Genomic DNA, 24,788 nt, shown 5'->3' on the forward strand with positions numbered 1-24,788 from the left:
AAGTAAGTGTGGGAAGAAAGAAGTAAAAGCTTTAAAAAAATTAAAGTCTTTGTTACTACTAAATCAATAGAAATCAAAAGTTCTATGGTAAAGATAGAAATCTCTGACCTGTAAGATGGACATTGTAGTATTATTATTATTATTATTATTATTATTATTATAATAATGCTGAGCTGACTGTTATGACACTCAGGCCGGCTCATGACCAAATCAAGGCTTCTGCTTCCTGGGTGATGGACAAACCCAAGGAAGCTCCAAAAGGTAAAACTAAGAAAATCTCGTCCAGAGGCCCCTCAGAGGACACGCCAGACAATGACGCCAATATGGTAAAGCACACACACACACACACACACACACACACACACACACTCTGTTTGTTAAAGCAAATACATCATATAGTAAAGGACAAATACTACGGAGGATTAGGGCCACGTTAAAGAAAAATAAAGTAAAGTTAATTTACAGGAATAAAGTCGTAAATGTACGATTTTAAACTCGGAAATTTCGATTCGCCCTAATCCTCTGTTGTAGACAAATGATGCTAGGGAAACATGTTTTCTTTGACTTTAGGCGTCAGGTTGTTATGATTTGGTTAAGAAAAGGACAAATTGGACTTGCTTGACTTGTCAATGTGTATGTCATTATTTAATGTAAATCAGTTTATATCATTTTGAAAGGTTATGTCAATTAGTAATGACATATGACATATACAGATTATTTAGAGTAAATTGATGCTTTTTTCTTGACAAACCATGGTGGAGGCAGGTATTTGTGTGAACATTCCGATTAAAGTCTTACATGTTACTGGAAAGATAAAAAGAGGATATTAGACCACATCTTCCTACAGAACTAAAGAAGCTATTTAAATTGCCTCTGTGTCTGTGTCTGTGCAGGAGTCCGTAGAGATGAGGAAGATGGAGACCAGTGCCAGCAGTACAATCCCAGTCCCTGTTTCAGGTCTGGAGAATCAGGGCAGAGCTGCTTCAATGCCTCGACTCAATGCTGAGCTGCAGGTAACTACTTATCTTCATCATACCTGTGTGTTCACTCTGAAAACTCAGAATTTAGATTTAGCAAAAAGACATTTAAAGTAAGGTTTTAAGAGTTATTGTATTATTGTTAAAAGTTTGTCAGTATTTTGGGGCGTATTTTTTAATTTTGATGTTGTGTTGTTCTGTTGTGTTGTCAGCTGTGAGAAAAGATCAGAAAAAGATCTCTCCCTCTTTTTAGCAGACTATTTCAGCATCATTCAGAGGCATTCTGCTAAACCCAGTATGTCAGAAACACCTGGAGAATATTTTAAATCTGGCCACAAACTTCCACTGAGACTTTAAGACATACAGTTAGATACTGGTGATCAAAGGTAATCACTTAAAAAAAACAAAAAAACATTTTGTCCATAATTCATAATTCACCTGATTTTTAAGAAATAATTTCACAAAAATGTTTTGAGTAAAATGAATAAAGTGAGGTCAACTTAACCATGACATCATCATAATCACGGTAGAGTAAGTAATATGAGCAAGGTGTCAATGCTGTTTGTGCTGTGATGGCCATGTCTTGGAGTCGGTTGTCTCTCAGATGTATGTCCTGGGGTTCGATCCCCGGCTCCTGCAGTCACATGTAGAAGTGTCCTTAGGCAAGACACTGAACCCCTAATTGCTCCGGAGTGGCATATCCAGCCGTGTTTGTGTGAATGTACTGTATGTGAATAGGATTAGTCAATACTGATGGACACTTTAAATAGCAGCCTCTGCCATCAGTGTGACTGTGGTGACTATAAAAGTGCTAGTCTTTTGAATACTCAAGTGCATTGAGAAGTGTACAAGTTCAAGTGCATTTATATTTAGAGTAGGTATAAAGAAGTTCTCCGGGTGAGTGCTACAGGCGGTTGGAACTAGTATTGAAGGGGAGGTGGATCTGTGATGCTGGAGCTCACTGTCCACCCTTCCCAAGATGTCATGGGACTATTTGGACGAAACACTTAGAGTTAGAGAGAGGTTCCCACTTAACAACCCCAGTGATATTCCGGCTCTAGCTTCCCATCAGTCTACATGGTTCAGACTGGGGGCCAATAGGGTCCATGTGGTAGGATAGGTACAAGGCCGTAACCAGGGTTTAGAAAATAGTGTCGTCCAGATTTTTCTTCAAAAGCAAATGATTGCAAAGCAAATGATTTGCGGATCACGTGCTGAGTTTTTCCACAACTAGGCGTTGGCTGCGTGTTAAGGTAACTGCCTTAACCTACATGAACAGCCAGAAACACAGAAGCAGTGTAGGGCGCGCTGTAACTTTGTGGTATTACTGTGTGAGTATTTTCAAAGTAAAAGCAATCTTGTGCTTCATAGATTGATGGTAACAATTTTTGCTCTCTTGTTTTTGAAAAAAATTACCGAGGTCAAGACCTCAGTGACCTCATAGCTGGTTACGGCCATGGGTAGGTATCAGCATTGTCACTACCTGGCTAGCTGAACAGAGCCTGCGTCTGTTTTATGTGTCAATGCAGTTTTGATTGTGGGAACTTGTGGTATTTTTTGTAACTTATCAGTAGGGTATGAGGACAGGACATTTTATTACTACTTTTTTTAAGTTTATATCTTTATCTGTCTGAGAGAATTACAGTGGATCAACTGATGAGTGGGCAATGTCTATCCCCCTAATGTAACCATTTGTTCTGCTGTAGTGCACCTTCATGTCACCTCTTCAACAAATCACTCAAACACACCTCTGTGATTGGGACCTTGTTTCTTCAACACGCGAGTTGTTGAACAGTTTCACATTGATGTGAAACAACACAAAAAGAAGCACAAAAAGAGCATGTCGTCTGAAAAGCTCTGACTCACTATTCATCCTGTTAAGGCTCTAGATGAATCTTTCACTGGATCCTACGAAATATGATAAGCTTCTCATTTCCTGAGTGATGTTGATGTTGATCGATTCGTGCATTTAAAGTGCATTCCTTTCACAGCCACATTGAAGCTGTTGTTGATCCTACCCTCGGTACAGAGGGGAAGACCACGGTAATCAGATTAGATGCTGGCAGGCGGCCAGCTTTTTGTCCTGTATCGTTTTTCTCCCTCCGCCAGCCGAAAAGATGATATTCGCTTCAAATGGTTTTGGGCCCAAGAATCAGGGCGAGAGGGAAATGGTAATTGGGTTACAGTAGAGGAGAGAGAATCTGGAGAGGGGGATTAATGAAAGGATGTGAGGAGCGAGGGAGGGACGTCGCCTTGTTGACTTGCCGTCTTATTTTTCTCACCTTTTGGAAAGAGGGCAGGAAATCCTTTAGCCAATTCAATTAATGCTGGCCTTTTGAAAATTACCTGCTGCTGCTGAGGATGATGGGAAGTGTACGGTGTGGTCTGAGCTCAGCAGCTCCAGCTTCAGTCGCCACATCTTTCACTCTTTACAGATTACTTTTCGCTTCGCTTAATTCGAGTTCAGCCGTGCAGGGATCATGAGGCGACAATCTGTCCACACCTGCTCTCCTCTTTAAGGGCACACTCACACTAGGCAAAGTTGTCCCATACCGTGCCTAAGCACCATTGCCCCCCCCCCCCCCCATTCCCCTGCTGACCTGCACTCACACTGCTCCAGGACTAACTGGGCCTGAGCACAGTTACCTCTTGTACAACGTCGTAATACAACACATGCCTGGCTTTATGTAATTATGAAGTGTGCTGAGTTTACCAGACAGGCAGACTCGAAAAAAAAAAAAAAAAAAAAGGATGATCTGTCGAGTCTGTGTCTGCACATCAGAGAACAACACAGAGAACATGACAGCTACTTTTCTGACTTTGTGGCTTATTTTGAGTCAGACACAGACATAACACTTCGGGATTTCTCTTGTGCTCATGCATGAACCGTACAGTGCCGAAGCACACCTCTTCCAAGCGTGCCAGGGCCAAGGAAGTGTACCGATCGGAGCACTCACACGAGTCGAACCAACTAGACTTTAGGGGTGAAGCGTGCTCAGGCTGGGTACTGATTGCCTTGTATGAGTGCGCTCTAAGATGCTGTGCCGTTGGTGGCATCGAAAAACCTCAATGAAGTCAAGCAGAAGGCAAAGAGCACACTCAGCTCCTCTTACCGAGCTGATATGGGGCATTAAGATCCTGATATTGCAGTTTCATCTCCTTTTATTACAGTATGTGCAGAATCCTGTTTTAATTTGCACGGTGTGTTCTTGTCAGACCTTCTCCAGATAAGAAGCCTGGCAGGCTCAAACTGAGAGAATTAAGGCTGATACGTTCTCAGAGATAAGTGTGAGCCTCTGGGATGTGTGGAAAGAAGCAGATAGTTTTAAGTGTGGGCAGAAACATAGAATAATGTCCCTACTGCATCCTGCAGTGCGTCTTTTTCTTTTACTGGAAGCTGGTGAAACGTGGAATATAGATCATAGATTTTAAAAAAAGAACCTTGGAAACATAATGTGCATCATTTAAGCAAGTTTCCTACATTAGCTACTGTGAGTAGTTTGATTTGTGTCAATTTTGGTGACCCCTGAGTAAAAAGCATTACGTCTTAACTAAGAGTGTTTCAGTAGTGTTCTGTTTGTCTCCTTCAACAGTGACCTGATGGCAGTGATAAAAGATATGGCAAATAACTGGATAGATATATTCACTTCTGTTGATGACGGTCTCATCTGCTTTTGTAGGTCATATAGAGGCATCAGTGCTACTTTCTATCTGTTTCATAAGCAGTTAAATACTAAGATTTATTATTTGGGCTTTTTTATGCCTTAATTGTAGAGACAGGACAGTGGTTAGAGTCTGAGGCCGGATTTGAACCCGGGCTGCCAGCTTCAAGGACTGCAGCTTCTGTAGATGGGACACGCACCTTAACCACTCCGTATTACCATATGATGAAAGATGAGAGTCAATCTATTATTCAAATAAAGTCTGCTCATGCACTCATTGTCTCTCACTTATCAGGGTTCTATATTAATAAAACAATTCTTTACAAAGTGCCTTGTAATGTGAACATGTGCTTTTTTCTGTTTGTCTAATTTGTTTCTCTCTCCTTGCAAAACAGCGGAGCCACTCACGCCACTCTCCAGGGACCATTCTAGCTGTATGTACAAACTCTCACACAGCACTTGCAATTTTAGAGGATTCAATTCTGAATGTTGTGGTCATGAGTCAGTCCATGATACCAGTAAGTAAGACACATTACAAGTGTAAAAACAAAAACTGTGAGTGGATATTCTTTGATCAGGAACATTTCCTTTTAAGGATAAGTTACAGTCTGTTTCATGGCAAACAGTTAAAGGTTTAAATAATAACGGAATAACCCTTTAACATGAAGAAAGCCAGATGTAGACAAAGACTAAAGCAGAGCTGTGTATTAATGTTTCTTCTGGATGTAAAATGTCTGTCAGTCATGAAACTCAGTGAGCCTCAGGGTCTCTCTTCCCCCCATCCCTCAGTCTGTCCCTGATGCCAGCCCCATGAAGCGCTCAGCCTCCACCGTAGCCCCACAGCGTCCCCAAGAGGTCAACCTGAGGGACTACACCCTGGAGAAACCCAACCAGGACCGACCCCACCACCATCACCACCACCACCGCTGCCACCACCGCAGAGACAAAGACAGAGACAGAGAACGAGACAGAGAGAAGAGGCAGAGGTCTCTGGATACACCTCCTGGTGGCCAAGCACCCGGCGCTGCTGGTAGGTCATCTCTTCTACTCACAGAGTCTGTGTGCAGAGTATACAACTACAAACACTGTTACAGCATGAAAGATCAATATAAGGCCATACATTTAAACGCAAGAATGTTGAAAAAAGGGATTTAACTAAAATGTCAGAGCAGCAAAGAATTGCTATCAATCAGATTTTTGCTTTAATATGTGGTGTACATGTTTGTCCCTGCTTTAAGTCACAGCCATCATTTCATGCTCATCATTGAACAGTATAACATTGAACCACCTCTAACCCACATCAATGAATGTGCTACAGAGCGAGCGGTGCCCCCTGCAGGGTCTCAGCTGTGTTAGAGATCAGTAGTGCTCACTGAGTCTGGCTGTGAGACTGCAGCTCCACACACGCTATTCATTATTCTGATAAAAGACACTGAACAGTCTATAACTCAGTAATTTATTGGCAGCGTCTCTGCATGGTGAGGCTGTGGAGAAAGAAAAAATGTCAGCAGAGGGGATAAAACTCTTTGGTGTTACAGTCAGAAATCTGCTGCAGAGCCCTCTCAGTGAATATGATTGACGGTGTGTGTGAGTGTGAAAGTGAGTGTTTACAAAGTATTTTCTTCAAGTTAGGGTTAGATAACCAGTGAAATGTGAACTCCATTTAGACATTAATAGATAGCAAAGCTGTAAATTTAACCCAAAACAGAATATGAGAATTGCCATGTGTCAGCCATGCTGTTGTTATCACTCTATGGAAGGATATTTTAGTCTGTTGGTCCACCCCTTTTGTACAGCTTGAAATCTTCAAATATCCATTCAGTTCTTTACTTTCAGCTGTTGACACAGTTCATTTACAGAAGTAGCTCCTGGACAATTTATGGGCTGTATTGAATTCTTTTTCAGGGGTTTAAAAGTCACATATTCTCCTCCTCCTCCTCAACCCATTTAAATTAGTTTCAGAGCTCCCCAAAACATGCCTGTGAAGTTTCTTGTTCTAAATCCACTCTGATCCTGTATTTGATCATGTCTATAAACCCCTTTATTTCAGCCCTGTTTAGAACAGGCCTGTACCTTTAAATGTAAATGAGCTGTGTCTGACCACGCCCCCTCTCTGGAAGGGAATGTGGCTTGCTTCCTTGCAACATGCACAACTGTTAATGGTGGAGAGGCGGACTCAGAAGGCAGAACAAACAAACAAACAAACCTAGCTGTGGGAGTATCACCCACCTGGGGGAGGGGCTACTGCCCTTTGTGATGTCACAAAGGGAACATCTCCAAACAGCCTGTTTGAGCACACATTTGCTGAAAAGTTGAGCAGGCAAAAGTTGGAGAGGATGGACTTTTCTCATATTTGGGGGGTTGTAGACAGACTAGAGACACATATTAGTGTTAGAAAAACATGGTAAATTGATTTTGTATAATAATATGTGACCTTGAAGAGTTTTACATCGTATTGTTTGCTAAACCAACCCAAACTGTGACAGTTTGGTTGGCACAGTGTGGTTAGGTTTTAAAAAAGATCATTGTTTAAGCTTAAATTGTATTTTTAATTTTGTTTTATATTGTGTTCACAAGTTAATATCTTATGCACACCAGTTATTATATTGTGACAAGGTTATAATGCAGGATTAATTGTATATTTTCTCCGGTATAACACAATCAATATTCTGGTAAAAAGACATTTGAAAATATTCATGAATTCTTCAGAGACATCAGCTTTCACCCTGCATTGTCCTTTTCCACAGGAGCTGCAGGGGAGCCAGCGTCTGACCCGGCTGCCTCCAGAGAGCGCGCACATGACCGGGGACGCTCCCACGAGAGGAAACATCACCCCTCCTCTGCGGATAAACAACGCTACTACTCCTGTGACCGCTACTGCAGCCGGGAACACTGCCACACCAAATCAGCCACCGCCAGCTGTGCCGTCTCCCCCAGCGAGGGGCAGGAAACCAGCAACAAGCAGGTGGGAGAGCACGGGCAGGTAGAATAGGAGCAGACCAGGCTGTAGACCAGGTGACGGAGATATCAGAACAGTTTAATGAGTATAAAGTTTACCTGAGTGTTTACTATTATTATCAAAATAAGAACTAGAGGAGTCAAAACTTTAAAATCTATCGCTGCTTTGAATATTATTACAGTAAAACCTGTGTGGAACCTCCTCAAATTGACAATCATTTCAGGTGGAGGCCTTTAGTTTCATGGCAGAGCAGCAGGGTAACAGAAAGACCATCGATGTAATGTTTAATACCTGTGTTTACAAGACTACATGAATATGAGTGTGTGCACTCAGCTGAGAGGATTCTTCTGTTTCCCGTCAGCATCTGACAAATATCCACAAATTCATAAAATATAATTCAATCAGAATTTAAGAATTGTACTTTCCTCACAAAAAGACGTCCTCTGTACAACTTCTACTTGTAGAAAACCCTGGTGTCCACTCAATGTGCTCCATTTTTTTTTTAGCCAGATAGTAATAATACTCACCATATCTACTTCCTTTACTTAATCAAGTTACAAAGTGATAAAACAAGGCACCATAGTGTAACCAATAGATACCACTAGTATGGCCCTGCTGGCTCATACTGTATGGAGTTAGCAGATCACAGATATAAGGTGGGGCCTGGTTCAGAAGTCAGGATCCTACAATCATGTCCAAGTAGAGCCTAAATTTACCTGGTCATGTGCTCAGCTGGCTTTTGGGGAACGTTGGGAGTGACAGTTAGATCTATTTATTTTAATACTGCGGTGTGCTGAATATTTTTCTTTATTTAAGGAAATATCACCAAGAAAACATGAAAACAGTGTAAATGAATCATGTCCTGGCATTAGCAGTAGACCTGGAAATTGTACCCTCAAAACAAGGAGTTAAATTAGTTTCTCCTTCGCCATTGTTGTTTACAAAGCTGATATCAGAAGTCCCATCCCTTATTGATTTACATTATTCAGTAAGGGAGCATTGAAATTTGACGAGCTGTTCCAAAAAAAACAGTTTTGCCCTGATAGTGCTGTTAGACCAGCGACAAAAACACAGCTGACTCTGAGGGTGTCTTTGCACTTGGTACGCTGAGCACTGAAAACACTGAATGTTGTATTAAAATATTGGTGCTGCCAGCGCAAAACAAACGCCTTTGTGGAACATGATCCCGAAATGAGTAGACACTTCGGACAGCAAACATGGACACTGGTTATGTCCAAAGTGGTCTCAATCTGCCCATATGAGCCTGTATGGAGCACATCAAAGGCCCTTTATTGACTCATCTAGGCTAACCCATGTGGGGCCTCCAGGGAAACCCATGACAAAACTAACTGGGCCCCTATGAGATATATCAGTCTGTGCAGTTTCAACAAATATAGGCCCAACTTGGATTAAGGGGCTTCTTCTAAATATTATTGTTAGGTGATTTTTAGAGATATAGATTTTGAAGGATCAACAGTTTGGGTCAGACACTTTACGCACACTAAACACACAGCACATCAGTGTAATCAAGCACAAACCTTTGTCTCTGTGAAACTAGAGGCCTCTTGGTTCACCTGAGCTTGTTCATATCAGAGGAGAGCCACAATGACCCGAGCACTACATCATTGTCAGAGTCCTTCATGCCTTCACATTAAACGTTAGGATGCAGCAGTGGATGTTGTAAGAGAGGCAGTTTAGAAAGAAAAAAACCTGCAGAATACAGACTTTGTTAAAGTTTTACTGGGATCTCTCTGCATGTTCTTACTGCTTCTTTCTCCTCTGTCTGCTTCAGTGCAGCCTCTCATGGCCTTTCACTTCTTTTCCCACTTTTCTCTTTTCATCATTTCCCATCCATTTCATCTGTCGGACATCACCGCACCATTCTGTCTTCTCTGTCGTTGTTCTGTTTGTTCTCTGTTATCGTTGGGGTCATCTCATGTCGAATGTTTGTGTCTTCCTGTCCTTTCCTCGGTGGCCTTGTTTCCTTTCCTTTTTCCTCCTTCCTCTGTCACGTATTTTCCATCATTCTCCTATCGTTTCAAATTGCTTGTTCAATTTTCATCCAGGGCAGTGGTTGGGTTAGAGGCAGCCCAGTGGCTCTGAGCTCCAGTTCTAGCACGCCAAGCCGCGGACGCCGGCAGCTCCCCCAGACCCCCCTCACCCCGCGGCCCGGGGTGGCCTACAAGACTGCCAACTCTTCCCCCGTGCACTTTGTGTCCAGCCAGGCCTCTCTGAGTCCCGGCCGGCTGAGCCGTGGCCTGTCGGAGCACAACGCCCTCCGTCACAGCGGCTCCCGTCACGTCCCCTGCCCCGTCACTCGTATCAGCTCCGAGCCCTTTCTAGGCCAGGGCCAAGGCGAGGCCCTGGACAGCCTCTACGGCAGCCTGCGGGACCAGCTGGACGTCTTCGAGGACTCTGGGTCGCTGTCCCCCGGCCCCCACGCCAGACGCTCCTCTCGGACCGCACTGCCTCACCCGACGGGAGCCCTGCTCCCCGCTCCGCAGCAGAACCTCGGGGTGCCTAACGGGTATCATTTCAGCTTCGGGGGCAGCAGCAGCCCGGGTTCTGGCAGCAGGTCACCCAGGTATTACCAGGAGGCAGAGGAGGACGAATGGTGCTAGCATGGCTTTTAAACCAACTTTTTTAATGCATTTTTGAGGAATTGTGATGAGTTTTATCATCTTCTTTGAAGGCTTTAGTTTACATCGTCACTGTGTGTGTTGGAATCCTAACATGGAGAGGTGATGTTAGGGAGGAGATCTCAACAGGGAGCAGCGGGAAAAATATGAATGTGAACAAAAAAAGGTTTGTCTTTATCAAAGGGCACGTAGCATCGTAAAAGAGAAGAGTAAACCTTTTTTCAATATCAGACGTGTTACAGATGTTTGGATTGCTTAGACGTCATGCTTTTGTTGACAACACCATTGACTCTCAAACCGCTTTACATGAAAGACCCCGACTAGACATTAAGATCAGAGTAACCTAGAAGAAAAGATCCAAAGACATCTTTTGGATGTAAATAAACCACACTGAATAAACCTAGTTGTTTGCACTGTACAAGCTGCTTCACTCCAAACACAATTCTTCGAGTAAGGTTGAATTCTCAGCCGCTAACTTTTTGACTACTTTTGCTAAAAGCAATTCACAAATTCCAAAAGCTTCAGGTGTTTCTGCAGTTTAAACTGTAGATTATGTTTGCAGGCTTTATAACCTGTTCTGTAAACCTGCCTGAGTTTATTAAGCAAAGACCTACAAGCTATGATGTAATCTATGCTTACTATAGATCACTGTTTACACCAAATCCACATTTTCTAGCAGCCCTACGTAAACCTATACATCATAGACACAACCCTCTTTGAGCCAATCGGCTTATGTCTGATAAAAAATTAGAATCTGTGGGTAACTGCCAGTATTTCTGGGCTTCTGGTGCCGTCACTCTTATGCCCGGATAAGTATTCAGATATCAGGGCGAAAACTTCTTCAATCTACCGGCTACTGTCAAAGTCTGACTTGGTGTTGGAGTTAAGGGATAAGGATATGACCTGTTTGTTATCTGCAGTAAAAATGCAGAATTTCTAAAAAGTTTGATTCTTGTCTTCCATCTCTCTGCTCCCCACACACAAAGCATGCTCAGTTGTGATTGGTCAATACTTCCCTGACTGCTTATCAGAAGACATCACTACATTTGCACTCCTGACAATTTCAAAAAAAAAATAGAAAATTTTAAAAAATTAAAAGACTTTCCCTAAGACATGACATCCAAAGAACGTTGAGGAAGTGGCAAATAAAGGAACAGAGTCGACCACTATAATGACAATTTTTGCTTTTATATCAACGGTATAGGTAGTTCTATATATTAAAAATATTTTTAAAAGAGTGGGGAAGAACATTCTTAAAAACAGGAAAACATAATGAAGATGTTTAGTTACATGCGCAGAGATCACACTTCTGAGCTCGTAGAAAAAGTCAGGGTTAAGTCAGAGTGAAACATGTGTCTGTTTACGCTCACACATGCAGCTCATCCAAAACATTTCAGGACATTTGTGCATGTGTAAAAGAACTACAAGACATCTGCACGTCTGACATACAAAGCCATCTTCTCCTTCACCTGAAGTGTCTGCATTCATATGTAGATATCTGTTCACTAAGCATACATACACAGTAATACAAAAGGAAACCCTTAACACCATAAAAGGAATCAGGCTGGAGACAACACCACACACACGATGAGTTTCTGAATCAGCTGCTTAATTTACACATCTGTTGTTGTAAACCATTATAATAGAACACAGCACAACCTGCTGTCTGTCAGGCTTGTTATTAAAAGCTTTAAATGAACTCTCTGACAGTAGCTGTGGAGCGTTTGGGAGTCTCTATGGCGGAGTCAACAGAAAGTGATGAAAACAGGACAAAAAGTAGGTTAGTGAAATGAGACTTTATGTCACTGTACAAACAGCTGTGTGTTCTTTAGTTACGGACTTTTACCATTCCATGATGATGCCTAATCCTTTACGACATTCCCTCTGTGTCGGTCGAACAGATGACGTGTTGTCACACGGACAGCCGTGATTGTTTTGTTTTCTTCCAGATTTGAAGAGAAAAAAGCGATGCATGTGAGTGAGAAAGTATCCGACTGACTGATTTGTTTTCTATCAGAGTTCCTTGTAGATGTTGTCTTTTCATTGTGTGCATTTTTTTGTATGACGTGAAAAAAACAAAAAAAAACAAGGATGTGTTTTAGTGTGAACTGCTTACGGTTTGCCATCGTTTCAGGTCTAATGTTTCTTACAGACTTCTTTGCGATGTTTTCAAACAAAGTGCCTCTCCTTTTAGATATACTGTAGAAGAAGAAAACAAAAAAAAAAAATGCAACGTCAACTGTTTTCTAATGCATCCACTTCGGTGTAGATGTTTGATTCATTCTGTTTGTAGCTCTGCAGGAAAACATGTTGTACAGGAAGCCTTATCTGCAAGCAGAGGAATGATAACACTTAAGATGGAAAATGACCTCATGGCAGTCGATCATATTATCTTTTTTTTATTTTTATCAACCATAAAATCAAGCGAAGGGTCGGGGAGCAAGAATCAACTTTACGGAACCGCCATGCGAGCATTTAAAACTCTGCATAAATATATACCATAGATCCAGTAACATTAATGCAAATAACACATTCTGCATGTTTTGACGGTCGGCTATCTGCCCTGACCACCCAGTAGGGTTTATTGTTTTTGTATTTCATAAGGATGGTAAGAAGCTGAGCCTTGCAAGCACAAGCAAGGGAGGAGGATTAGAGGGCGTGCACTTCCTGATTTTGGACCCAGAGTAGCAAAAGAGGGATCCAGTCGGAGTCTTTATGCATATTTAGGTCACAACAGGCCCTGTGAGTGTGTGTATGTGTGTGGATTAACAACCAACACTGGTGTGTACATCTACTGTTAAACATATCATTTGCATTTCTACGTTCAGTTTGTTGTTTTCCTGTTTGTTTTTTCCTGTTTGTTATTGATAACTGGTGGTTTCATCTCCAGATAGTTCAGGCTGAGAAACAAAACAAAAACATTTCAACCACAAAGTTTGGCAGGATGTTTGTTGAGCTCTGTGAGCGTCACAACGATGCTGTTTCGATTTCACCCAGGACAGTTTAAAAAAATATCTAGGTCTTAACTTTAGGGGAAACATTTAAAGTAATTGGTAATTAAGATTACAAAAAAAATTATTTGGTATTTCATAATTGTGGATCCACTACATTGCTATTGTTATACAAACTGGACGTTCATTAGGTTTCTCTTTAGCCAGCATATCCAAAAAGTTGACCCAATGGGAGCCAATGAGAAAGCACATCAGGCATACAAGAATCTGTGCGACCCGGGACATGAGGTCTGCAGCAGCAGAATATTTTTTTTTTTTTTGGATTTCATACTTCAACATGGTGGCATTTTTTTTTAGCTGTGTCCCAATTCAGTACCACATACTGGCTCTATGCAGGTAAATGTAGCTTGTTTGCTCTGGACGAACAAGTAAGACAGGATGTTCAAAGATGTCATACATCCTAAATCTGCTTGTCTTTTTCTCGTGCTTTAAGTGCAATGTAAAAGTGAAACCCTTTTAAGGAGAGCTTCAATGTGTGGTACAAGAAGCTCTCTCAGATTAAACACACTGAATAACCAGTGGGTTGTTTTTCTGTCAAGGACTCTCAAATCAGTAAACTTTTTTGATGACCTTTACTTTTGTCACATCCCAATTCACAATGTAAATATCAACTTCCTTTCTGGGGTACATGTTATGTAATGTTGACACTGCTTCGGAGGGAGTTTGTGAATCTTTGGCATTTCTGCACTGATACTTTTCTGTACATAAACTGTTACCAATAACCTAATATATCAAACATCATATCTCTAGTACATCGTAACTATCAGTATGATGGTAAGACTTGGGACACAGCTGATATGTTCACAATCACACCAAGATTTGAAAGGAAGAAGTTGAGACAATTGACAATGTGTTGGCTTTTTAAAAGTCATTATTGAAACGTTTTGAAACAAAAATACTGTAGAGGTAGGGGGTGTAATTAGAGGTACACCAAATTCAAATGGCAGCCATATTCCTCCTACCGTATTCAAGTTGGATTCATCAGCAACTGTAAAGACAGTACAGTAAAAGGACATTAAAAAAATCCAGACTGATATATTACCTTATTTTGAGGTTTAAAAAAGAAAAATCAAAGACTGTATAAAACATGGACGTAGTCTCAGTGATGTCATCTATTGGTTTCTGAAGTGGAGTTTTGAAGCTCAACAATGGCAGTTGCCATATTGCAAATGCTGCTTCAAACTAACTTTTGGTCAACCTAGAGGTGGAGCTGAAGTGGGCCTCCTAACCAACAGCTACCCTTTGCCTACCTGTCAATATACTCAGCCACACCCCTTATTTTTCACAACTATTAGCCTTAATGTAATCAAAACGATAGAGTTATGAGAAAATTCACTCCTCGTTCAGTGTGCGCCAATAAAGACATGAGCCACTGATACCAAATATATTTCTTGAACCAGGCCTTAAAGATGTTTATTTTGTCTGTCAGAATTTACACTTTGATATGGGTGTTAATGGAGCTTAAGAGCCTTTGGCAGTAGGTCTCTAGTGGACACTCAAAGAACTGCAGTTTTGTGACTTTCATTATTCAACACCAAAATGTGTTACTTGTTAAAATTAAAAGTTTGATCACTTATTAGCTTCAACAGCTAATGTTAGCATTAGGCCACTTTCAAACTAATTGTAATAATAGCTAGGAAGTGGCTGTGAATTAGATGTGGGCTGTTTTATATGGAAATATAAAAAAGTAGCAGGAGGAAGATATTCCGCATACTTGCTCCATGCCACAAAAAGTATATAGAATCTCATCGTTTCGACCAGATGTCTTCTACAGGATATGATTATCATGTGGTATTGAGCGAGTGTGCGGGCATATCTTCTTCTCCTCAAATTAAAATTTTCCCAATGTCCCTCTGGATTTTCACAACCAATTGACTCTCCAGTTCTGATGAATATTGAAACGGTGAATTGATGTCAACTTTTCAGATTTCTTACATATATGAAAGTACAAACCTGGAAAATAGCCGGTATCATTTGAGCTTTTCACCCTGAACATGATGTCAGAGGAAAACAACTGTGATGAATAGGATATGTGTATGTTAAAATAATCAATCAGGCACTGCAGAACTAGATAAAGTAATACTTTCCTAAAGATTGATTACCAAACAACTCCTGCAGTGCACTGAATAATACAGATTATCACTATTAATGGTTAAAAAATGAATGGCTGTCTCACTGACTTCCACTTCTGGTCAACTTTGAAGGAGGAAATTCTCCAGCTGTCGTTTTATAAAACATGATATTTGTTTCTGTTACTTGTCTTTAATTTAGTTTTCATCCAATGCTGTTTACACATCGCAGTAGTCTGCAACATACGGAGGAGGTTTAAACCTTTCTCATGAGCTGTGTGGCTGGAAGGTATTTGTGAACCCTCAGCAGGTTGTATGGGATTGACAGGGACCTCGTTTCTTCACCGCGACACACACACACTGCAGGGGCCAGACACAAACTGAAAGACATGAGAGTAGGGCTATGCAACAAGACAAACCCATTTGTCCATCCGTTCTGTAGCTTTACATGCTGGTCTCTTCAGATTCAGGCTTCAGCATGATTGTGACCAAATGTTTTATAGAAAATACTGTGGGAAAAAAAAAAACGTGAAAAAAATGCAAAAAGGCACAAAGTGTAGACAAGAAACAGATTATTTAGGATTACAGAAACTTTACACATATATTTGCATGCAGAATACTTACCTGGAACGGCAACTTCAAACAGCTCAAAACGGGGTGGGGGAGGGGGGGTTCATATGTATACATGGATTACTTTTTTTTTAAAGACAGAATACATTTTTCTGCAGATGCATTGGTTATTCTTAATATTCTGTTTCCGTTGTGGCAACAAAAGAAAATCAACAAAATACCTTTACCTTTTCAACTATGCGTCCTCTGTATTGCAACAAAGGAAACGTACCTGTGCCCTCGTCTGGACCTATCTGCCACCAAACATTACAAGTGATCCAGTCTCTTTATCTGCATACCATTGGCAGTGTAGATGTGGCTTTTACTTGACAAAAATGAAAATGTTTGCATGTTCTAACAATGTATGTGCATGTAGAAAAACTTAGTACTTTTAGATACCATGTGTTATTTTGTTGTTGATTTTTAATATTTGATATAAACTGTGGGGTTTGCCGTAAAGACAGATTTCTATTTAAAAAACACAGTATTGAACGTTGTTGACGGTCCCCCCCCTGTGCAGCAAAGCTGGAACATTCCTTTATTTGGGATTCAGTGAAATGTTTGTTTGCCTGATTTTATGTTTCTTGGCCAGACTTTGAACTCTGCAGTTGTTTCTACATTAAACATTTTGTATGAAGCGAAGCTCATTGAAATAAAAAACAGGATGAAATGAAGTCGTCTTTGACTCGCTGAATTATTTGTGTGTTAATATGCAGCTGTTTTATTCAATCTACTAGATTATTGTGTGATTAGGATGTTCATTTTACTGCTGTGGTTTTCTTCAATGTCTTGGTTTTTGGTCTTCATCAGGTAAGTGGAACAAGCTAACAGGTCAAAATGTCTGGTGTATGGGCGCTAGTAGCCAGTAGCCTAGTGGTTAGTGTACGGACTGGAGGCCATAGTTCTTCAAGCGGACGGCCCGAGTTTGAATCTGACCTGTGGCTCCTTTCCTGCCTGTCGTTCCCCACTCCTTCTCCCTTCCTGATTTCTGTCTCTATCCACTGTCTTATCTCAATTAAAGGCATGAAAAGCCCAAAAGTAAACCTTAAAAAAATGTCTGGTGTGACAAAGATATTACACATGCTGCACCCTCTAAAAGGCTCTGCTCCTGATAAACTCCATCAAGGCACCCTGAGACAGATGTTTGCACACATTGCCTTATCACCTATTCATACCACTCGCTATAAAAGCAACACTTTCTACACAGATTTCAATGAAACATCTGTCAACTTCTAGTGCTTTGCCTCCATCTTAATAAGTCTGTCAAGGTTCTTCGTTACCTGTGTCAGCCTGCTCGCTATCTTCTCTTTGCCCCAGTACTTGGGAATTATGCTTCGGTGCAAAAAGTTGTGATTTACTACGACATGTTCTCATCCCAGGTCAAGAGATACCAATGCTTCGTCACAACGCTTTGGGGTTTAATTGGAACGTTCTTTTTGGTTTGGTTTTAGCATGAAATGTTAGTTAACTTCAGAAATAAGATTGGGGTGGGTTAAAATGATACCTTGGTTAAAGTCCTTTGTGCCCTAGACCAGTGAAAAATCACAACCCACATTCTTTTTGTTTTTCGCAGAAAAATGGTGCAGTTTGGACCTTGTTTAAAAAAGTGCTACACATTGGCAACCAACTGAAAACAGCTCCATGACCCTCTTTTGGGTCCAGACCCACCAGTTGAGAACCACTGCCCTATATCACCACCCAAAGTGGGCTTTCCAGGTCTTTTAACATCACTATGTATTTCTTGTATTGTGCAGGTTAGTTCACATCGGAGTAAGTGAAGAGCCTGAGGAGGCTAAAGGGTACAAAGTGAGTTTGTGACGCGCAGAGGGCCTTTACAGTGCATTGATATCTGACAGGGGGGATATGGAAACAGGCTTTTTTGATCTCTGAGCAAGAAGATGAGTTATCTGTGAAGGAGTTCCTGCTGATTTTTACACTTAACTCTTCTACTTAATAATGCTAAGCTGGCTAGTTTAAGTTTAATTTGTGTCTCTATCTTCTTGCTCTCTAGCTTTAGCTTCAGCATCACTTGCTAGCCTCTGCTAATCTTAGCTCTGCTCCCTCCCTGACTTTTTGGCGATGTTACAGCTGAAGAAGAGCAGTGAAGCTGTTACCAAAAGGGAAATTAAGCTGGTGGTGTGTTCAGCCATGACAGAATGTAGCAAACCTTTAATATATGGAAATATTATTGTGTTAAACAGCCTGCTCTGTTATCCTTGGCCATTTTTCTCACCAAGGTTAAACACAGAGAGGATTGTTGTTCAACCTCGACACCATTTTTAGATTTAATTTGCTCCTGGTGTGATTTCTACCTCCTGATTGGGTGGTGAGAGGAATGATCTGTCTCAGGGTTCTGAAGCAGAAACTCATACTCATAACTAATAATAAAGCCATAAAGATGGCTAAGGCTTCACACCGACTAATAGTCACTGAAAATGTTGATCAAGATTCAAGATGTTTATTGTTACTCCAAATGTTGGTTCATATGTGTGAAAAACGTTTAAGGTTTGGCTCCTTTTACAAGGCTATAAATCAATATATCAATATAATAAAATAGTAACAAAGTAAGGGTATTTCAAAAAAGAACAATAAAATACAAATAAAATGTAAAAAATATTTCAAACAGTAAATATGTAAAATTATACAGGAATATACTGAGGCTAGTATTCAAAATGGATTGTATTGCAATCGTGTGTGTTATTGTGTTATTGTGCTTATTTGGATCCTGCTTTTAAAAAAATGCAGCTAAGCAAAAATCTTTTTCCAATCAGTCTTTGCTGTGAGGGTGCTGTGAGGGTGGGGGCAAGAGCTCACCAGGTGGGAATCTCTTCAAACGCTTGGTAAAATGTCAAGTTAGAGGAAAAGGAAGGTGGTGGTGGACAACAAAATTAAAACACACACACATACACCATTCTTACGAAGTAGGTTTTTATTTTTATCGACATTTGAACGTGTTCCTGTTAATATATTATTAAAGTAATATGGCTCCATTGCCTTTGTCAAATGCCAAATTTAATATTTAATTCATAGATGAGTTTTGTTTTGAAACTCTTGGCAGGAAGTCCTACCCGCACCAGTAAAAAGCTGATTTGAGCAGTTCATGCCTCATGATGGAAAGGTAGCAGCGGACTCATTGAAACAAACTCAAAAAGAAACTTATAGGCTACTGGATAAAATATTTTAACCTCGATAATTTTAAATTCTTTCGCTTTCAGATATTTATTTTCTTGGAGACAATAAAACGGAAGTATGTTTTTAATAGGCAAAGTCCAGTTTTTGTTGGTTAATTTTTACTTTATTGGATATGCTGCGGACGTGATGCCTTCAGGGAACCCGTGGAGTTTTCAGACAACAGGTAAGACACACCTTTGTGTGTAATGGCATTATCATTTCTAAAGAGAACTAAACGATTTTGTTCAAATATGAAATAATAAAAAATATGGTAGTGGATTACACGGGGGGGGGGGGGGGGGGTGTCTTTGAAACTCCGTTGTAAGTCGTCAGTACACTCAAGTTTCTGCTAAATTCACGAAGATTCAATAAAATCTTAAAAAGGAAATGTCTTATCGGCTTAATTGAGCTGATAGTCCGAATTGCATATTATTTATGGGTGTGCGATTATTTCTATTTATTCGTAGCTCTTAAAGATAATGTATCCCTAAAAATGATCTGAAATCTTGTATTTTATGAAAAATGTGACATTGCAGATGCTGCTTTGATACTGACTTGTAGTACCAGCTTCTTCCACTGAGAGCAGCTGTTGCAGCACGTAAACCTGCTCCTGTTTAACCTGCTGACTGTACCTTGAGAAGATCAAGTTAAGCACTTATAAATGCATTTTTTTAAACATATGTCTGTACATCATTTTCAAGTTGACTGTCTGCTCCCACTTCTACATGTGCTGCACATGTAGTCTGAGCTTTGGGAAGTTGTTTTGTGACATTTATGTCCATATATTGAACATTTTCTCTTGAATTCTCTTGTGTGATAAAAGTTCAGACTCAAAGTGTTTTCGGTCAGCTTCAAGGTCAGTGTCTTTGTTAAGAACTTGATAAATATTGACCATGATACTGGTTATTAACTGTGGGACATAAATATGTGACTTGAGTGTCGCTCCAATAGCTGAATAATTTGAGGCCTAGTTCCATTTTGTAGCAGTTTTCTAAAGTTATCTGTGTGAGTGAGGCTTCTTGTGAAGGCAGATACTATAAGTTTGTTGAACCCATCATTTTAAACCCTCCGCACACCTTTGTGTTGATTTACTTGTGCTGCTTGAATCCTGTTCTCAGGACACTGTGGCATATAAAGCTCTTGCTTCATTGTCAAAACTATTGACTGTATGTTAATATGGACAAAGCGTCTCCATCTGCTTCCATTGTTCAAAAGTGAAGCCAAAACACCCCCCACGACAGATGCTGAATTATTGTACTGGTGATGTTATTTAGAGTCAGACATGTGAAGAAGGGAACTGGCCGGAGTATCCGCTGAATTGACACCTCGCCCCTTCTCTGCTAACCAAAGCACACATTAAACTTACCGATGAAACATCAAAGATCCCTCAGTGTTGGTACAGTCCACAGAAGAACAGATTCTTGTGTCAGTTCAAAGCAGATACCCACATGGGACGTTCAATGACTGCATTGTTGGTGTCATGTGTCCTCTCACCGTTTCTCCTTTACTCTGATAATCCCGTTGAAAACGGTGAAAGGAGGTGCTAATCATGGCGTTACATCTGCTCCTTTTAGGTTTAAACTGTCGTCCTGCATGATGATTTCTGTTGTGTTCACGGGTTTTTAATACAAAACCAAGTAGTTCAGTGTTTTCAGCGCTCAGCCTCTGCTGTTTGTTGTTGCTGTCCTCAGCTCCCTTAGTTGAAAACAGTTCAACTTTTGGGACAGCACTGCGCTCGTCAATGTCACTTCTCCCTCACAGGCCAATCAGAGTCGTGATGAGGTGGGACTTACAACATCCTCTGTCGACAATCAGACTCTAGTCCGACTCGTCTTTTCAAGGGTACGATTTCCAGGTGTAGAGCTGCTGCTGATGCCAGGTCATGACTCCTTTACATTGTTTTAACATTAAGCACACAGAGCTATCTAAAACCACACACACAGACATTACAGAGGGAAGCAGAAGTTAACATTTGTAACCTAGCAACAATGTGCGCTGGTGAGAAGTGCAAAAAGCGCTGTCTGTGGACGCAGGGCCTAACATGGACAAACTTAGCGGTCATGAAAGTGGAGGACCAGCTACCACTGTGTTGTGAGAGGAAAATGGAGCCTGACAGCTTTGAATAGAGCGATGTAACTCTATAATGTTCTCTTTGTAGGAAATGTTTTATTTTATTTTTTTTACAATAGTGTAACCCTGTCCATGGCACATTCAAGCACTTTTAAGGGGATTATCTTTGACTGGGAGTGGGCTATGCCAAATGTTACAGCATGGTATGCCAACTGCCCAGCAGCAGACAGGGAGGCTCTTCATAGAGTCATTAACACAGCACAAAAAATATGATCAGACTCCCCCTGCCCTCACTGTAGGACACCTTCAGATCTCGCTGTCTCCGCAGACCCAGCTGCATCGAGAAGGATTTAACTCACCCTACAACAACCTCTTTTTCTCTGCTGTTGCTGAAGGACGCTTCAGGGCCCTTAAGATCGACCATCAAGGTTTACAAACACTTTCTACCCAAGAGCCATAACTGAACTTAACACAACAGACACACACACACACACACACACACACACACACACACACATACACACACACACAGTTAAACGAATATTTCTCCAAAAGCTACCCACCATGTAGTACATTTGGCACAGGGTCTCACTGTATACAGTTGGATGCGAGTACAGTAGCCCTCTGATAGTCTCAGGGGAATTCCTTGTTCTCTGGGTGCGTGGCATGCAGACAGCGTGCTGTTATCAGCGCTGTTGGATCTGATGTAATGTTTGAAGAGCACCCCGGAGAGAAAGCTGATCTCTGTTCTGCTCTCTCATCTCACATCAAAGTGTCCTCAGCGACGCTCGCTGACAGCCGGCTGGGCATCGCTCCAAGTCTGCACTGAGTGTTGAAGAGCAGACGACCGATATTTTAATGTCACTCACCTTTCATAGCTGAGCCATCAGCAGACGGAGCAGCTCTGTACGTCTGCCAGCCGATTGTGTGTGGTCAAATTCGAATCGCTAAGTCATAGTTTACACGGGACATCACACACTTTTTGTGTTGTCTGGTTTGTGTGTTCTGATGTAAAGCCTCCTAGGCTCTCTTGAAAGGTGCTATATTCAAAATTCAAGCTGTTATTACGGAACAGCTTACCTGGCGGGCAAGACAGGCTTCCTACCACAGTACACTACAGAGAAGTTATCACTCTTGGTTGCCACGTGTTTATTATTTGAAGGAAAGACAATTGGTCTTCAATGTGATGCTCTAATTGATGAGAAGACAATCCTGGATTGTAGTTTCTACAGATTTCAATCCGAGAAAGACAACACATAGAGGAGGAAATTTAGGATTAATGCTGTTTGACACTCCACTGTCCCTGTGAGGAAACAAAAGAATGGACTTCACCTAATCCTGACATCAAATAGTGTGTTTACCTGAGCCAAATATTTCTGCCGTTATACCATTACTGCCCCAGAACACTGACTGAAAGTGACAGCTAGTGATCCTTGTACCTTCGCTAGGTAAAGTTATCTAGCTAATGTTAGCTTATAAGTAGAGCCAGACCGAAGTGACTATCGGTATCATCTAATTTTATCACAGATATGTGCTGATATTACTAGATTTATTCACCAGTCAAATAGCATTTCATTTTAGTTTTATTGTTTTACACTAGCAGTTGTCTTTGTTATACTTTATATCTTTATATCTGCATTTGAGGGAAAAAACGAAACAAACGAGTATATCCATATATATCTATATCTCTAAAGATCTAATATAGATCAAGGAAAGATATTGGCTAATTTATCGGTATCGTTTTTTTTCTCTTCCTAATGGAGATATCTGTATCGGTCCCAAACGTTTGCACAGCCTATCTCACCATTTGCTCCTCCTGGTTTTATTGATTGGGACCATGAATATCAATCTTGATGTCAGTTTGTCAATGAGTTTTAAAACTGCCAACTTAAATTGATTTACGGACCTTCTGCTCACAAGCTGTACAGAAAAACAAACAAAAAGAAAAAAAGGGGTGGAAAACTAAAGACCAAAAAACATTGGTATAAATAATCCAGGTCCAGGCACTCAGGATAGTTGAAAAATATAAAAGGCTTTTAATTCATTGGGCTACAACATTAAGCAGTTTAAGACAAAGATAATGAACAAATCTAGAGCAATATATTCATTTTGTGAAAAACGGTAAAAATGCTTGAATACTTGAAGCCCACCCTGAAAGGTGTCCTGTGTGAGAAGTTCTTTATTTGTGCTTGTCCCAGTTTAAACCTGAATTCAGTCACTGTCACGGTGTGTTTTTTTTATGGTTTCCATCCTGCCGTCAGTGAGTCGACTTCACAAACACAAGATGGGAAAGGTTTGACTTGAAGCTGTTGTATCTTTCCCGCCAGGCCCACGGTTTGGGGTTTGGTGACATCCAAGAACAACAGCAGGCTGAACCGAGGAGCTGAATGGAGCTTTAAGTGGACAGAGATTTCTTTTACTTTATAAAAGATGACCTTGGCACTAACTGCTCTTTGGGAAACACTAACATCCTTATCAAGTGACCTCAGATGGCAGCAGTTTATGCTGCTCAGTTGAGCTGGATGAAGTGATGGTCCTTGTTCTTACTGCTTTGTTTAGGAAACTAGTACTAAAATATATATTTACTAAAATATACCCATATCTAGAGATGCAGATAACATATCCTTAGATGCGCCTTTATTGCGGTAAGAGGCATATTGTCTTGTTATGAACACAGGTGTGTTTGAAAGTAAAGGCCTGCATCCTTGGAGTGTAAAGTTTAGGTTTTTACAGCACTATGAGCTCTTAATGATCTGATGTTGAGAGTGACTTTAAATAAGATTAGATTCTATCAGGTGTTCATGCAGAGAAGTGAATATAGGAGTGATGAGATCTCTTTTTTGTGCTTCTTATCAGTGTATGCTGCTGTCTTAAGAGATTGATTAGACAGCCTGATAAAAGACAATTGCAATTGAGGCTGGAAAGGTTGAGCCATCTCGCTCTCTCTTGAGCGACCATCAGGCACCTGTGAAGACGCAGGCAGAGGTCCGTTACCACCCACAATTCGTCCCACATTGTTGGGTGGGTGAGGTTGACATGTCGTCTTCTAACCCCGCCTGGTAGGCTAGCAGCAGCGACAGCGCGTTAAGAGCCCTAATCGATATCGCAAACCACCTTGTAGCCTTTTTCACTCAGTGATGATGGTCAAGGGGTTTCTCCAGGACCGAATAGCCTCCTCCAGGCACTCAGGGAAGACCGGGAGCATCTGCCTCGTAGAGAGTTTGGTCTGAGGCAGCCTTTTTCCCTCATAGCGAGACATGGTGGTCTCTGCGAAGACTTCAGGCCACACAAGGCCCAGCTTTGCAGTCGCTCTCGTGCAGGTCCATACAAAGAGACAAAGACCTTCGCACATTGCGCTCATTTGAAATAAGAGGGAGTCCTGAAAGTTTCTCCTGGCACATAATTGACCTGAGATAGGTTTTGATTGGTTTTAGGGCTGAGAAGCTTCTCTCTACAGAGGCAACAGCGACCTGAAGAGTTAATAGTAGATGAAGGACAATGCTAATGTTTCCATAGAGATCCAGAAGCTGTTCCTTGTAAATGTAATCAAGCTTCTCCCTCAGGGAGGAAAACACATAATCAGGATGGTGGATCAAGAATGGACCTCAGACCTGACCTCTC

At 41.1% G+C, this 24,788-nt stretch overlaps 1 protein-coding gene across 1 annotated transcript in view; it reads left to right on the forward strand.

Annotated features, from left to right (window-relative positions):
- cacna1ba (calcium channel, voltage-dependent, N type, alpha 1B subunit, a) overlaps positions 1-16,600 on the forward strand; it is a 180,362-nt gene extending 163,762 nt beyond the window's left edge. Inside the window, exons 44-49 of the mRNA XM_065963302.1 lie at positions 194-326; positions 894-1,013; positions 5,035-5,073; positions 5,429-5,669; positions 7,387-7,604; positions 9,665-16,600. Coding sequence (XP_065819374.1) covers positions 194-326; positions 894-1,013; positions 5,035-5,073; positions 5,429-5,669; positions 7,387-7,604; positions 9,665-10,219 — 1,306 coding nt within the window. The 3' untranslated portion in view covers positions 10,220-16,600. The remainder of the gene's footprint in view (positions 1-193; positions 327-893; positions 1,014-5,034; positions 5,074-5,428; positions 5,670-7,386; positions 7,605-9,664) is intronic.
- The last annotated feature ends 8,188 nt before the right edge of the window (positions 16,601-24,788 follow it).

This window comes from Labrus bergylta, chromosome 2 (assembly GCF_963930695.1).
Source record: "Labrus bergylta chromosome 2, fLabBer1.1, whole genome shotgun sequence".
NCBI lineage: Eukaryota > Metazoa > Chordata > Actinopteri > Labriformes > Labridae > Labrus > Labrus bergylta.